This window comes from Bombina bombina, chromosome 1, assembly GCF_027579735.1.
Source record: "Bombina bombina isolate aBomBom1 chromosome 1, aBomBom1.pri, whole genome shotgun sequence".
NCBI classification, from domain to species: Eukaryota; Metazoa; Chordata; class Amphibia; order Anura; family Bombinatoridae; genus Bombina; species Bombina bombina.
The window spans coordinates 644,702,088-644,720,463 of NC_069499.1; the positions used below are offsets into that span (position 1 = coordinate 644,702,088).

The following is an 18,376-nucleotide window of genomic DNA, read 5'->3' on the forward strand; positions in this document are numbered from 1 at the left end:
TCAGCATAAACAAACAGTGCATCAAACAAACTTAAATAGAAGCATGTTGCTCATTAAACAAATCAAAAGTAAATCAGAAATACCTGTGTGTATAAATTTTTCAGTGTGGTGTCTCCAAACAATGTGTGTGTGGACCGCTTACTTTGCGTTCCACTGTGAGGACCGGAAGTGTAAAGTGTAGTATTGTATCCGGTGTCCTCGATTTTATAAAAGACTTATATTGTTATTATATACATGTAAAGATCCTGTGTTGCTTGTTCTAAGCTACTAAATATGTGATAATGTTTCAAACTCTGTGTCTTTCTTGACAGTGTATCACACTCTAAGTGTATTGTAGCATTTGCGTACATTTATTTAGCCAGTGCCTAATATATTACACCTAAGCTCTTATATACATATATACATTACTTCCTGTTATCTAGATTACATCTCCCTTATTCGCATGTTACTGCTGCCTGTTGCGATGATCTGCGTGACAGGTTCGATAGAACTTGCTGTCATATTGTAGTTGTCATGGTGACCATTTGTTGTGCCGGTTCTACTTAGGCGGATTGATCTATTGGTTTACCTGTCTCAGTTTACGTTATCCTATAGCCGGTACATATTGCCTTCATGCCTCACTGTTAGCCTGGTTTTCATACATCTATATACCTCTTTTGCCTGTCCTAAAGTGTGTTAGTTAAAGGCATATATAGGGGCTGAACAGTATGCTCTGGCTCTTATTGTATATAGTGTCTGTATATTATCTCGAGTATGGGACATGTATTTCTAGAGCTGGCTATGTGGATTATGTGGTAGGTCCCCACCACTGAACTTTGATAACAGAAAAATAAAAGCATCAAACCATATAGCATGGATAGAAAATACAAGAATCCAGAAATAACTAGTAAATAAACAAATAAATAAACAGCAGCCTCTTTGTTGCTGCTGCATTGCACACTTAACTTTAGTAATGTATAGTTGGTTTTTGATCTTGTTGTAAATTATACTGTATCTATCTCTATTATGTCTGTATACACTTTACATCTAATACACACATCTTAGCTCTCTTAATGTATAATAAAGAAAGCTATTGTTGCCTTATAAGTCCATTTAGTTGCTCCGTATCATGTTGCTTATATAGTGATGTCCATCCTTAATGCAACCATTGGTTTCATCGTAGTTAGACAATCCTAGTGCAGTGTCCCTATTTCGTGATGTAGGCACAACCTGACCCTAGGGTGTATGGGGTATCATCCTTAGTTCCATGGTTGATGTCATCTCTTGTCATGGTTATATGCCCATGGTTCCTCGGCCTATGGCTTTTCTGATGTTCCTATCGGTTGTTCTCCGCACCTTGATGTTGTCACCTTAGATTGGTGTTAATGGATAATCTCTATGTGATTGCCATGGATGTAAAAGAAGCTCAGTGTTTTAAGACTACATGAGAACTTGTTGGCTATAGGCATTAATATACCGAGTATTATTGCATTGGAGGAATCATTACCATGGCTCCCCCAACACCAGATAGTGCACCCTGCCCTGCGTGGTCTACCCCCCACGAGGCCTGACCCTCAGTGCATTGTCACCAATTACTCCAGGTGTATCTGCCATGGCCCAGTATGTATCTCAGCTTAAATGAGCGTTCTAAAATCTGGGGGTGAGTTTAACCCTCCTGGGGCCACCGTGCCCAATCTATAGATCCATTCAGCTTCTCTTCTAAGCAGGGCCTTGTTTCTGTCCCCACCCCTATCGAGGGGGGGGATATGGTCAATCAGGATATATCTGATGGTGGACACCTGGTGCCCCATGTTGGCACAGTGTCTGGCCACTGGTTGATCCGATCCTCCTTGTTCTAAGGCCAATCGTATTGCCCGTCTGTGGTTAGCCATCCTATCGCGGAGTGTTCCGCTCGTCTTGCCCACATAGAACCGGGCACATGGACAGAATAATAGGTAGACTACAAATGTTGTAGTACAGGATATTGAGTGCTTGATCTTAAATACTTTATTCGTATGAGGATGGTGGAAGGTTTTAGTTGTTATGAGTCCATTACATGTTGTGCACCCTAGGCATCTGTATGAGCCTTTGATGTTAATATGGGCAGTATCCATGTAGCTTGATTTAGGGTCTGTGCGTACCAAGCTGTCCTTGAGGTTACTTCCCCTCCGGTATGCTACCATTGGTGTCAGGTTGTGCGTGAAGGTCAATTTAGGGTCAGACTGTACTATTGGCCAGTGATCTCTTAATATGTTACCAGTTTGTGTGGTGTTTGGTGAAAACGTTGTTGCCATTATCAATTTATTCAGCTTCTCTGTCGGATTCCCCTTATATATCAGACTGTCCTGTGTATGTGGAAGGACTTCTCTTAGGGTACTATCCAGTATCTGTTGCTTGTATCCCCGCTGTAAGAATTTGTCCCGCATGAGCTGTAACTGTGAGACCCCTGTGGCTCTGTTTGAATTATTGCGCATTACTCTAGTCATCTGTGATTTGACTATCCCTTTTAGTAGGGCTGGGGGGTGACAGCTTGTTGCACTTAAAATGGAATTTTTATCAGTAGGCTTACTGTAGAGTGTGGTGCCTAGGGAGTTTCCATCTATGTAAATTGTGAGGTCGAGGAACTGTATCTCCTTATGGTGGTGCGTGATCTTAAATCTCACTGGTGTAGGGGTATTGTTCCATTTCATAAACCATTCTAGTAGCGCCTGTTGTCCGCCACGCCACACCATGAACACGTCATCGATGTATCTTGCGTAGTAAACAACCTGCGATGTGTCAGTGCTCCATAGGAATTGGTTCTCAAATTGAGACATATATATGTTGGCGTACGATGGGGCCATATTGGACCCCATCGCAGTGCCTGTGAGTTGCAAATAGAGAGTTGTCTCAAAGCGAAAATAGTTCCTAGTGAGGCAGTATTCCATTAGTGTCAACAAGTAGTCAATAGGCGGTCCCTCATATAGTGTACTGTCTATGAGGTGTTGTTTAGTAGCCAAGAGTCCTGTATCGTGTGGGATGATAGTGTAGAGACTGTTGACATCCAGGGTGACCAGGATGTCACCAGTCTCCACACGCACATCCCTCATCTTTCTAATAAGGTCGTTGGTGTCTGAAATGAATGATCTGACAGTCTTGACAATGGGTTGAAGAAATATGTCTATTACCTGTGCCACTGGCTGTGTGAGTGATTGTACCGCGGAGACTATGGGCCGCCCTGGTGGGTGGTGTAAGGTTTTGTGTATTTTTGGGGTGGTGTATAGTATTGGGATTCTTGGATGTGTTGTAGTGCAGTATTCAAAGAGTTGTTCCGTTAGGTATCCTTGTTCAAATCCTAATTTAAGGATACTATCCAGTTCTTGCTTGTATTTGACCGTAGGGTCACCTAGTAGCTTACTATAGGTGTTGTTGTCAGTCAATTGCATAAGTATGTCCTCTTTATAATCCTCATAATTCATTAGGACTATTGCCCCGCCTTTGTCCGCAGGGCGGATGACCAGAGCATGGTCATTTTGTAAAGTTTTGATAGCTGCTCTTTCTGTGTCTGTGAGGTTGTGTCTCCATAAGTTGATAAATATAAAACCGAATTAGCAGTATTCAAAAATAGAAAACTTGAGTCAGTGAAAGCAGACTACAGTAATGGTAGAGTCTATAAGTGGTTAACTAGTTCCTCAGAAGGTAGAGCCAGGAGACCCTTCCGACCTAGGAGAGTACAATTCACAACGGTTGACACCAGCGGTGCTGATTCATCTGAAACAGACACTAGCATTACAAGACATACACCCACATCACCAAATACATACCAGACGCAACCCCCATACCACCCCCCATACACACATAGGGGACAATCCACCCCAGACCATCATTTTTTAGGGGTTACCACGAGGTCACGCAGAGGAGGGGGAGGCATTATAGACCACACATCAGGAGGGCTAAGGGGCAGACACAGACCCACGCGCCGCAACAGACAGAGGACATAGTCATCAATCTTAGTAGGCATGCTCTCACAGCAGCAGAGAGTTCCATGCTGAATAAAGGTCTATCATTCATACCTAGTCACACGACCAATGAAATGGACCTTAAACTAGACTTGTATAAGTTAAACCGTACAATGAAAATTAAAGAATATTTTCAAAACGCCCCAATTAGACCAGAATTTACTGATCCTATCCATAAGTGCAAAAAGCCCAGTACATTTGAGCCAACAAACAGTAGTGCTAGCACCAAGACCTTTATGAGGCTAGTAGCACAGGATATGGAAACACAGATCAAGTCCAATAAATGGAGACACAACCTCACAGACACAGAAAGAGCAGCTATCAAAACTTTACAAAATGACCATGCTCTGGTCATCCGCCCTGCGGACAAAGGCGGGGCAATAGTCCTAATGAATTATGAGGATTATAAAGAGGACATACTTATGCAATTGACTGACAACAACACCTATAGTAAGCTACTAGGTGACCCTACGGTCAAATACAAGCAAGAACTGGATAGTATCCTTAAATTAGGATTTGAACAAGGATACCTAACGGAACAACTCTTTGAATACTGCACTACAACACATCCAAGAATCCCAATACTATACACCACCCCAAAAATACACAAAACCTTACACCACCCACCAGGGCGGCCCATAGTCTCCGCGGTACAATCACTCACACAGCCAGTGGCACAGGTAATAGACATATTTCTTCAACCCATTGTCAAGACTGTCAGATCATTCATTTCAGACACCAACGACCTTATTAGAAAGATGAGGGATGTGCGTGTGGAGACTGGTGACATCCTGGTCACCCTGGATGTCAACAGTCTCTACACTATCATCCCACACGATACAGGACTCTTGGCTACTAAACAACACCTCATAGACAGTACACTATATGAGGGACCGCCTATTGACTACTTGTTGACACTAATGGAATACTGCCTCACTAGGAACTATTTTCGCTTTGAGACAACTTTCTATTTGCAACTCACAGGCACTGCGATGGGGTCCAATATGGCCCCATCATACGCCAACATATATATGTCTCAATTTGAGAACCAATTCCTATGGAGCACTGACACATCGCAGGTTGTTTACTACGCAAGATACATCGATGACGTGTTCATGGTGTGGCGTGGCGGACAACAGGCGCTACTAGAATGGTTTATGAAATGGAACAATACCCCTACACCAGTGAGATTTAAGATCACGCACCACCATAAGGAGATACAGTTCCTCGACCTCACAATTTACATAGATGGAAACTCCCTAGGCACCACACTCTACAGTAAGCCTACTGATAAAAATTCCATTTTAAGTGCAACAAGCTGTCACCCCCCAGCCCTACTAAAAGGGATAGTCAAATCACAGATGACTAGAGTAATGCGCAATAATTCAAACAGAGCCACAGGGGTCTCACAGTTACAGCTCATGCGGGACAAATTCTTACAGCGGGGATACAAGCAACAGATACTGGATAGTACCCTAAGAGAAGTCCTTCCACATACACAGGACAGTCTGATATATAAGGGGAATCCGACAGAGAAGCTGAATAAATTGATAATGGCAACAACGTTTTCACCAAACACCACACAAACTGGTAACATATTAAGAGATCACTGGCCAATAGTACAGTCTGACCCTAATTGACCTTCACGCACAACCTGACACCAATGGTAGCATACCGGAGGGGAAGTAACCTCAAGGACAGCTTGGTACGCACAGACCCTAAATCAAGCTACATGGATACTGCCCATATTAACATCAAAGGCTCATACAGATGCCTAGGGTGCACAACATGTAATGGACTCATAACAACTAAAACCTTCCACCATCCTCATACGAATAAAGTATTTAAGATCAAGCACTCAATATCCTGTACTACAACATTTGTAGTCTACCTATTATTCTGTCCATGTGCCCGGTTCTATGTGGGCAAGACGAGCGGAACACTCCGCGATAGGATGGCTAACCACAGACGGGCAATACGATTGGCCTTAGAACAAGGAGGATCGGATCAACCAGTGGCCAGACACTGTGCCAACATGGGGCACCAGGTGTCCACCATCAGATATATCCTGATTGACCATATCCCCCCCCTCGATAGGGGTGGGGACAGAAACAAGGCCCTGCTTAGAAGAGAAGCTGAATGGATCTATAGATTGGGCACGGTGGCCCCAGGAGGGTTAAACTCACCCCCAGATTTTAGAACGCTCATTTAAGCTGAGATACATACTGGGCCATGGCAGATACACCTGGAGTAATTGGTGACAATGCACTGAGGGTCAGGCCTCGTGGGGGGTAGACCACGCAGGGCAGGGTGCACTATCTGGTGTTGGGGGAGCCATGGTAATGATTCCTCCAATGCAATAATACTCGGTATATTAATGCCTATAGCCAACAAGTTCTCATGTAGTCTTAAAACACTGAGCTTCTTTTACATCCATGGCAATCACATAGAGATTATCCATTAACACCAATCTAAGGTGACAACATCAAGGTGCGGAGAACAACCGATAGGAACATCAGAAAAGCCATAGGCCGAGGAACCATGGGCATATAACCATGACAAGAGATGACATCAACCATGGAACTAAGGATGATACCCCATACACCCTAGGGTCAGGTTGTGCCTACATCACGAAATAGGGACACTGCACTAGGATTGTCTAACTACGATGAAACCAATGGTTGCATTAAGGATGGACATCACTATATAAGCAACATGATACGGAGCAACCAAATGGACTTATAAGGCAACAATAGCTTTCTTTATTATACATTAAGAGAGCTAAGATGTGTGTATTAGATGTAAAGTGTATACAGACATAATAGAGATAGATACAGTATAATTTACAACAAGATCAAAAACCAACTATACATTACTAAAGTTAAGTGTGCAATGCAGCAGCAACAAAGAGGCTGCTGTTTATTTATTTGTTTATTTACTAGTTATTTCTGGATTCTTGTATTTTCTATCCATGCTATATGGTTTGATGCTTTTATTTTTCTGTTATCAAAGTTCAGTGGTGGGGACCTACCACATAATCCACATAGCCAGCTCTAGAAATACATGTCCCATACTCGAGATAATATACAGACACTATATACAATAAGAGCCAGAGCATACTGTTCAGCCCCTATATATGCCTTTAACTAACACACTTTAGGACAGGCAAAAGAGGTATATAGATGTATGAAAACCAGGCTAACAGTGAGGCATGAAGGCAATATGTACCGGCTATAGGATAACGTAAACTGAGACAGGTAAACCAATAGATCAATCCGCCTAAGTAGAACCGGCACAACAAATGGTCACCATGACAACTACAATATGACAGCAAGTTCTATCGAACCTGTCACGCAGATCATCGCAACAGGCAGCAGTAACATGCGAATAAGGGAGATGTAATCTAGATAACAGGAAGTAATGTATATATGTATATAAGAGCTTAGGTGTAATATATTAGGCACTGGCTAAATAAATGTACGCAAATGCTACAATACACTTAGAGTGTGATACACTGTCAAGAAAGACACAGAGTTTGAAACATTATCACATATTTAGTAGCTTAGAACAAGCAACACAGGATCTTTACATGTATATAATAACAATATAAGTCTTTTATAAAATCGAGGACACCGGATACAATACTACACTTTACACTTCCGGTCCTCACAGTGGAACGCAAAGTAAGCGGTCCACACACACATTGTTTGGAGACACCACACTGAAAAATTTATACACACAGGTATTTCTGATTTACTTTTGATTTGTTTAATGAGCAACATGCTTCTATTTAAGTTTGTTTGATGCACTGTTTGTTTATGCTGATGATGGGGTAGATTACCCCGAAAACGTTTCATTAAAATTTACTACGTTTTTTTCACTAAAAGACCTGAGAGTGCGACCATTATTTTTGGATTATATATATATATATATATATATATATATATATATATATATATATATAGCAAAATGTAGAAATGGCTGCAGCACTCCAAGTTGTATTTTAAAATTTTATTACAAGCAGTGACATACAGGCGACGTTTCGGGCTTTCGCCCTTTCTCAAGCCAAGTGATTAGTACATAATACAAAACGACCTTTTATAGGCTGTGCATTTGACCAACAACAGGTGTGTTACATTCAAATTAATACCATTCTCATTATTCTTAAAGACAAAGTGTCCCATTAGAACATTTGAAATTTTCAACACACATTTTTTTCAAAAACTTAAGTGCAATACATGTAGCATATATTCATTTTCAAAAAAGATTAAATTATGTGTAGTTATCTGTTAGTGCATTAATTTTAAACTATAATCTATTACATCTATATAACCATTTAAAAATAAAAAAATTGAAAAAATACTAACAAATAAAATCTAATCATTACATGACATGTCAGTTTCAAGATGGACATTCTATACATACTATAGCTATTATAGATAGAGGAAAATGGATTATATTCTGTTTTGCTAACAATAAAAAAGACTATCATACAATCTATCTTTATTTATTTTAATTTTGATCTTCAAATAGAATTTTTTCTATACAGTGAAAATCCTTTTCTTTGTATTCTTGATTCTTAAGTGAATCTTGATCTATATCGTAGAAAAGGATTTTTTTTTTTTTTAAAGTTAATAATCAAAATATCAAAGAAAAAGAAACAAATTATAGTCTTTATTTAATCCTTTTGGATACATACTATCTAATCTATTTATCCATATTACTTCTCTCTGTTGTAATTTTCTTATCTTATCCTGACCTCTTCTTTGTATGGGAACTTGTTCTATTTTCTGAAATCGTAATTGGTTTACACTATGATTTTTCTCTTTGAAATGTGATGAGACTGGTAAGTCTGCTATACCCTTACGTATAGTGTATTTGTGCTGAGTAAGCCTATCCTTCATTTTTTGTGTGGTCTCTCCTATATATATCAGCCCACAAGGACATTTTAACAGATATATAACAAATTCCGATTGACAGGTATATATATCATTGATGTTATACCTTTTTCCTGTATGAGGGTGTATGACCTCATTACCTCTTATAACACTACTGCAGTGTGAGCAATTGTAACATGGAAATGTACCTTTTTTACTAGATATTAACATTTTAGATTTATTACTTCCTATATCAGTTTTGACCAACTGATCCTGTAAATTTCTTGGTCTTTTGTATGATAATAGTGGTAAACACTGGAATTCTTTAATTTCTTTATAACTGCTCTTTAGAATATGCCAATGTTTTTTGACTATTCCTGTTATTTGTTTACTATTAACGTTATATGTACTGACAAAGGGAATCTTTAAATTTTTTCTTAAGTAATTCATCACGTGAAACCAATTTTACTTTATTTAATTCATTTTCTAAAATGTCCTTAGGGTAACCCCTTTGTATAAACTTTTGACCCATTTCTTGTAACCTGTTCTCACAGGATTTCTCATCACTTACAATACGTTTTACTCTTGTGTATTGTGACTTAGGTAAAGATTTGATAGTATTTTCTGGATGACAACTGTCGTAAGACAGGAGAGTATTTTTATCTGTTTTTTTCACAAATATATCAGTTTTAAACTTATCATTTTCCACATAAATTGTTAAATCAAGAAAATTGATTTGTTTAACATCATATTCCATTGTAAATTCAATGTTAGCAGAATTGAAATTAATTTGTGTCAAAAATAATTTAAGAGTGTCTATGTCTCCTAGCCACACCATAAAGACTATATATAAAGACTATAGCGCCACCATATGCTGGCATGTTTTTTAAACAACTCAGAGTAAATATACTCCTGTTCAAATGAACCCATATATAAACCTGCGTATGGTGGCGCCATATTCGCACCCATCGCGGTGCCTCTTTTTTGTCTATAATAGGTATCACCAAATAAGAAGTAGTTATTATTTAATACCAATGTAAGTAATTCAATGATAAAATCAATTTGTGAGTCAGTATATATCTTTTATTTTATAAGATTTTGCTTAACCGATTTTATACCCCCTTGGTGTGGAATACTGGTATAGAGATTTTTAACATCTAAAGTCACTAATATTGGACTTGGAGGAGCTTGATACGTTAACACATTCAATTTGTTTAAAAATTCTGTCGAATCTTCTAAGTAAGATACAAGATTAGAAACTATCGGTTTGAATATCTTATCTAGGAAGGTAGCTACATTGGACAGGACTGAGTCCATAATAGCAACGATGGGGCGGCCTGGAGGATTCGTTGCACATTTATGGACTTTAGGCAATATGTATATAAGTGGAGTGATACATTCTTTCTTTATGAAATACTCTTTTAACTTTTGATCTATGATGTTATTATCGAAGGCCTTCTGAACAATTTAAATTTATCCATTATAACAATTGCCCCTTATCGGCTTTTTAAACAACGATGTTAGGATTGTTCACAATATTTTTCAAGGATTTTCTGTCTTCTATCGACAGATTATGTTTAAATGAAATCCCTTTGTGTATCCTAACATCATGTTTAAAATTCTCAATATCTTTATTTACCAGCGTAATATAAGTCTCCACTGGATGATAATTAGTTGGAGGTAAAAAATTAGACTTCGCAATAAAGTTATAGTCTGAAAACTTTAAACAATCAGTATTGTCAACATTAGTATATGCAATATTTTCAGGCATCCTAGCAAAATGAGCTTTAAGACGTAGCAGTCTAAAAAATCTATATAATTCAATGTCCAGATCCATAAAATTAGTAGTATTACTTGGACAAAAACCAAGACCTCTGTTTAATAAGTTCATCTCCCCTTCTGTGAACGGTATCTGTGATATATATATAACATGATGTGTTCACGTTTTCTGATGTGGAGGCTGCTGCTATAGCTACATTCGTGAGTGGCCCCAGGGATTTTCTGGCAGTCCCTGATACAAACAACAGTTCCAAGCAATGGGAGAGAGAAAAAAGGAAAGAGGTGAATTGGCAATTACATTCCTCTACCTTAGCAGAATACTACAAAATACGCCGGATCCCAAGGGGACTAAGAGTGTCACTGAGACCAACACTCTTCATGGAGGACAAAGAATATTGCTCAACATTTGAAAAAATCTTAAATAAATGTTCCTTCGATTTGATGATCTTAACGATACAGCGGATACAAAAAGAGATACTTACTAATCAACAAAAGATAACAACACTTGAGACATTGTTGCAAGAGAAACTGTCTTCTACGGACTTTACCAACTTAAAAGCTGATTTGGATAAAAAGTTGGCAGAATTTCGCAAGGCTAATGAGGAGAAAAAAAGAGCGAAGTTTTCCAGAGATGCGGATGATTACCTGAATGGTCACGTGTACAGATGGGAGTCTCGTGAGACGAGAGTACACAGAGGTGACGTCAGACGCCAAAGCAGACGAGGAAGAGAGCGCTTCTCACGATCGGATGCCAGTGATATTTCACGGAACGGCTCAGTCGGGACAACACCACAGTCCCAGGCTTCTTTTTCTTCTTTTTCTCAACAGGTATCGAGACAAGACGGAGGAGGAGGAGGGGTGGCAGAAAATACCAGCGGAGTCGCAAGTCGGCCGCCGAGAGGACGTCAAGTGAAACGGTAAAAGATTTAGTGATAAATATATCACAGATACCGTTCACAGAAGGGGAGATGAACTTATTAAACAGAGGTCTTGGTTTTTGTCCAAGTAATACTACTAATTTTATGGATCTGGACATTGAATTATATAGATTTTTTAGACAGCTACGTCTTAAAGCTCATTTTACTAGGGTGCCTGAAAATATTGCATATACTAATGTTGACAATACTGATTGTTTAACTATAACTTTATTGCGAAGTCTAATTTTTTACCTCCAACTAATTATCATCCAGTGGAGACTTATATTACGCTGGTAAATAAAGATATTGAGAATTTTAAACATGATGTTAGGATACACAAAGGGATTTCATTTAAACATAATCTGTCGATAGAAGACAGAAAATCCTTGAAAAATATTGTGAACAATCCTAACATCGTTGTTAAAAAAGCCGATAAGGGCGGGGCAATTGTTATAATGGATACATTTAAATATATAAATGAGATCAATAAACAATTGAGAGATTTAGAGGTGCATGAAAAACTTGATAGCAATCCTTTAAAAATCATACAAAATGAGCTTATAACTATTGTTCAGAAGGCATTCGATCATAACATCATAGATCAAAAGTTAAAAGAGTATTTCATAATGAAAGAATGTATCACTCCACTTATATACATATTGCCTAAAATCCATAAATGTGCAACAAATCCTCCAGGCCGCCCCATCGTTGCTAGTATGGACTCAGTCCTGTCCAATGTAGCTACCTTCCTAGATAAGATATTCAAACCGATAGTTTCTAATCTTGTATCTTAGAAGATTCGACAGAATTTTTAAACAAATTGAATGTGTTAACGTATCAAGCTCCTCAAAGTCCAATATTAGTGACTTAGATGTTAAAAATCTCTATACCAGTATTCCACACCAAGGGGGTATAAAATCGGTTAAGCAAAATCTTATAAAAGAAAAGATATATACTGACTCACAAATTGATTTTATCATTGAATTACTTACATTGGTATTAAATAATAACTACTTCTTATTTGGTGATACCTATTATAGACAAAAAAGAGGCACCGCGATGGGTGCGAATATGGCGCCACCATACGCAGGTTTATATATGGGTTCATTTGAACAGGAGTATATTTACTCTGAGTTGTTTAAAAAACATGCCAGCATATGGTGGCGCTATATAGACGATGTCTTTATGGTGTGGCTAGGAGACATAGACACTCTTAAATTATTTTTGACACAAATTAATTTCAATTCTGCTAACATTGAATTTACAATGGAATATGATGTTAAACAAATCAATTTTCTTGATGTAACAATTTATGTGGAAAATGATAAGTTTAAAACTGATATATTTGTGAAAAAAACAGATAAAAATACTCTCCTGTCTTACGACAGTTGTCATCCAGAAAATACTATCAAATCTTTACCTAAGTCACAATACACAAGAGTAAAACGTATTGTAAGTGATGAGAAATCCTGTGAGAACAGGTTACAAGAAATGGGTCAAAAGTTTATACAAAGGGGTTACCCTAAGGACATTTTAGAAAATGAATTAAATAACGTAAAATTGGTTTAACGTGATGAATTACTTAAGAAAAAATTTAAAGATAAAAGATTAGACAGAATTCCCTTTGTCAGTACATATAACGTTAATAGTAAACAAATAACAGGAATAGTCAAAAAACATTGGCATATTCTAAAGAGCAGTTATAAAGAAATTAAAGAATTCCAATGTTTACCACTATTATCATACAAAAGACCAAGAAATTTACAGGAACAGTTGATCAAAACTGATATAGGAAGTAATAAATCTAAAATGTTAATATCTAGTAAAAAAGGTACATTTCCATGTTACAATTGCTCACACTGCAGTAGTGTTATAAGAGGTAATGAGGTCATACACCCTCATACAGGAAAAAGGTATAACATCAATGATATATATACCTGTCAATCGGAATTTGTTATATATCTGTTAAAATGTCCTTGTGGGCTTATATATATAGGAGAGACCACACAAAAAATGAAGGATAGGCTTACTCAGCACAAATACACCATACGTAAGGGTATAGCAGACTTACCAGTCTCATCACATTTAAAGAGAAAAATCATAGTGTAAACCAATTAAGATTTCAGATATTAGAACAAGTTCCCATACAAAGAAGAGGTCAGGATAGGATAAGAAAATTACAACAGAGAGAAGAAATATGGATAAATAGATTAGATAGTATGTATCCAAAAGGATTAAATAAAGACTATAATTTGTTTCTTTTTCTTTGATATTTTGATTATTAAGTTTTTGAAAAAAATAATTTTTTTCCTTTTCTACGATATAGAGCAAGATTCACTTAAGAATCAAGAATACAAAGAAAAGGATTTTCACTGTATAGAAAAAATTCTATTTGAAAATCAAAATTAAAATAAATAAAGATAGATTGTATGATAGTCTTTTTTATTGTTAGCAAAACAGAATATAATCAATTTTTCCTCTATCTATAATAGCTATAGTATGTATAGAATGTTTCCTCTATTGAACATCCATCTTGAAACTGACATGTCATGTAATGATTAGATTTTATTTGTTAGTTTTTTTCAATTTTTTTATTTTTAAATGGTTATATAGATGTAATAGATTATAGTTTAAAATGAATGCACTAACAGATAACTACACATAATTCAAATTAAGTAACTTATTCACAGAAAAAAATCTTATTTGAAAATGAATATATGCTACATGTATTGCATTTAAGTTTTTGAAAAAAATGTGTGTTGAAAATTTCAAATGTTGTAATGGGACACTTTGTCTTTAAGAATAATGAGAATGGTATTAATTTGAATGTAACACACCTGTTGTTGGTCACATGCACAGCCTATAAAAGGTCGTTTTGTATTATGTACTAATCACTTGGCTTGAGAAAGGGCGAAAGCCCGAAACGTCGCCTGTATGTCACTGTTTGTAATAAAATTTTAAAATACAACTTGGAGTGCTGCAGCCATTTCTACATTTTGCTATTCATATCTGTTAAAGGTGAAACAGAGGCAGCTTGCACCCATAAGATATAAGAGGAATTGGTGCTGGACTTTACCTTCTCTCTCTATATATATACATATATACAGTTGTGCTCATAAGTTTACATACCCAGGCAGAATTTATGATTTCTTGGCCATTTTTCAGAGAATATGATTGATAACACAAAAACTTTTCTTTCACTCATGGTTAGTGTTTGGCTGAAGCCATTTATTATCAATCAACTGTGTTTACTCTTTTTAAATCATAATGACAACAGAAACTACCCAAATGACCCTGATCAAAAGTTTACATACCCTGGTGATTTTGGCCTGATAACATGCACACAAGTGTAATGCTTGTGGGATACTCCTCTATCAAACCGAACTCGGCCAGTAGTCTTGTTATCCCAGCGTCGAGCCGGAATGATAGGGAATATCCCAGAGCAGAGAAAGTTAGTAAGATGAGGAGAGCGGCACTCACCACAGGCAGGACAGTCCCCAGCGGCAACGGCAGAGCAGTCCAAGGGCACACCACTAGAATGGTCAGGCAGGGTTCGGCAACAGTAAAGCAGTCCAAGGGCACACCACTAGAATGGTCAGGCAGGCAGGGTTTGGCAACAATAAATCAGTCCAGCAATTCGGGGGTTAAACAGGCAGAGTAGTCAGCAAACAGGCAGGTTCAGCAACAAAGATCAGTCCAGCAGTTTAAGGGTTAAGGCAGGTAGAGTAGTCAGTAAACAGGCAGGTTCAGCAACAATGGTATTTAGAAATATAGAACGATCTGTCACACCCAGGAGCATACAGAGTAACAACTATACTTGGGCAGTGACAGATCGTTAGTGCAGGATTTAAATAGGCGCAGGATTCGCGCCAGTGAGCTCCCAACAGCATCAGGAGTGTGCAGCGATGACGTCAGCGCCGCACGCATCTTGAGTCGACACTGCCCCTGGCAACGAGCAGGAAGGAGACGCCGTGCCCCTAGCAACGGCTAGAGCGGCACGGCGTGACACAAAGGGGTTTGAACACTGCTGATTTGCATTCTCAATTCCTTGGATATCTTTTTATATCCCTTTCCTGTTTTATACAGTTCAACTACCTTTTTCCCACAGATCCTTTGACCATTCTTTTTCTTTCCCCATGACTCAGAATCCAGAAATGTCAGTGCAGCACTGGAGGAAAGATGCAAGGGTCTGTCAGGAGTCCAGAAACTCATTGACCTTTTATTCACACACACTAATTACAAGCAAACAGATCACAGGTGAGGATGGTTACCTTTAATAGCCATTCAAACCCCTTTGTGTCAACTTGTGTGCATGTTATCAGGCCAAAATCACCAGGGTATGTAAACTTTTGATCAGGGTCATTTGGGTTGTTTCTGTTGTCATTATGATTTAAAAAGATTAAACACAGTTGATTGATAATAAATGGCTTCAGCCAAACACTAACCATGAGTGAAAGAAAAGTTTGTGTTATCGTTCATATTCTCTGAAAAATGGCCAAGAAATCATAAATTCTGCCAGGGTATGTAAACTTATGAGCACAACTGTGTATATATATATATATATATATATATATATATATATATATATAGTGTGTGTGTCTGTGTTTTAGGAAGAAAGCAATATTTGTTCTAGACCAGTGATTTGCAACCTTTTTTTTGCCGTGGCACACACACTTTTTTACATAAAAAAATCCTGTGGCACACCACCATCCCAAAATTTTACAAAATCACACATTGTAGCCTAATACAGGATATATATACAGTATATATATATATATATATATATTTATATATATATATATATAATATATATATATATATATATATATATATATATATATACACTGTACTGTGCTGTCATGCCATGCCTCCTACAAACTATACATGACATATTGACATAAATTCACAAACAATCATAATGATTGTCTGTGAATGAATGCCAATGTCATGGTTGTAAATGATGCCTGATGAGCCTGTCACATACCTCCCAATATTTAAAAATTTGAAAGAGGGACACCCCCGCACTGTTGTCAGTCTGCCGCGGCACACCTGAGGATCTCTCACGGCACACTAGTGTGCCACGGCCCACTGGTTGAAAAACACTGTTCTAGACCACAAATCTTTGGAAACATTATTCAAGGAATGAAGATTTCCCACCTCAATAGGGTATGCACAGGTGGGAATATAACGGAAGACTAATCCACATCGTCTTCTGTTGGATATATTGGGTTCACTGGCATGGATGGTCAGACCATCATGCACCTGCAAAAAGCAAAGAAGGTGTTTAAATATTAAATATTGTCCAGGAGTTTTCTGTATCATTATCAGAATTTATGAATCGATGTCTCAAAATAGATTTTTTTGTTTATTCTGCATTGAGCATTAAGAGAGCAAATTCACTGCAGAATCTTTTATCAACAGGTCTACAACATTATGCCAGGTAATGAACTATGGAGTTGCATAAAGTAAATGAAGAGAAGAAATTTCATATTTATGCATTAATTGAATAGAGTGGCAAAGTACTTATTTAAAGGTTATGAAAAAATCACAACGATGATTTGAAAATGAAGATTATCATAAACAAATCACACAAGATTTATCATAAGCAAGCACCATCACTCACGTCTTTTAGGGCTAGCTTACGAGTGGAGCGGTAGACAGACGCTTTTTGCGCATCAGGTAGCGCGTGTATTACTAGTGGATAGAAAATAGTTTTTGCACAAGTGCTAACCTGACATGCAAAAAGCCAAAATCCGAATATCACGACTGCGTTAACATATTCCCCCATAGTCTTCAATGGAGTACGAAAAGTGGAAAAAAACATAATTTATGCTTACCTGATAAATTCCTTTCTTCTGTTGTGTGATCAGTCCACGGGTCATCATTACTTCTGGGATATAACTCCTCCCCAACAGGAAATGCAAGAGGATTCACCCAGCAGAGCTGCATATAGCTCCTCCCCTCTACGTCAGTCCCAGTCATTCGACCAAGAAACAACGAGAAAGGAGTAACCAAGGGTGAAGTGGTGACTGGAGTATAATTTAAAAGATATTTACCTGCCTTAAAACAGGGCGGGCCGTGGACTGATCACACAACAGAAGAAAGGAATTTATCAGGTAAGCATAAATTATGTTTTCTTCTGTTATGTGTGATCAGTCCACGGGTCATCATTACTTCTGGGATACCAATACCAAAGCAAAAGTACACGGATGACGGGAGGGATAGGCAGGCTCATTATACAGAAGGAACCACTGCCTGAAGAACCTTTCTCCCAAAAATAGCCTCCGAAGAAGCAAAAGTGTCAAATTTGTAAAATTTGGAAAAAGTATGAAGCGAAGACCAAGTTGCAGCCTTGCAAATCTGTTCAACAGAGGCCTCATTCTTAAAGGCCCAAGTGGAAGCCACAGCTCTAGTGGAGTGAGCTGTAATTCTTTCAGGAGGCTGCTGTCCAGCAGTCTCATAGGCTAAACGTATTATGCTACGAAGCCAAAAAGAGAGAGAGGTAGCAGAAGCTTTTTGACCTCTCCTCTGTCCAGAGTAAACGACAAACAAGGAAGAAGTTTGGCGAAAATCTTTAGTTGCCTGCAAGTAGAACTTGAGGGCACGAACTACATCCAGATTGTGTAAAAGACGTTCCTTCTTTGAAGAAGGATTTGGACACAAGGATGGGACAACAATCTCTTGATTGATGTTCCTGTTAGTGACTACCTTAGGTAAGAACCCAGGTTTAGTACGCAGAACTACCTTGTCTGAGTGAAAAATCAGATAAGGGGAATCACAATGTAAGGCTGATAACTCAGAGACTCTTCGAGCCGAGGAAATAGCC

At 38.0% G+C, this 18,376-nt stretch overlaps 1 protein-coding gene across 4 annotated transcripts in view; it reads right to left on the minus strand.

Moving 5' to 3' along the window:
• Positions 1-18,376, minus strand: part of LOC128645829 (L-threonyl-[L-threonyl-carrier protein] 4-chlorinase) — a 195,629-nt gene that overhangs the window by 2,817 nt on the left and 174,436 nt on the right. For all 4 annotated transcript variants that reach the window (XM_053699109.1, XM_053699110.1, XM_053699107.1 and 1 more), the window contains one exon: positions 16,708-16,812. In XM_053699109.1, the coding sequence (XP_053555084.1) occupies positions 16,708-16,812 (105 nt within the window). The remainder of the gene's footprint in view (positions 1-16,707; positions 16,813-18,376) is intronic.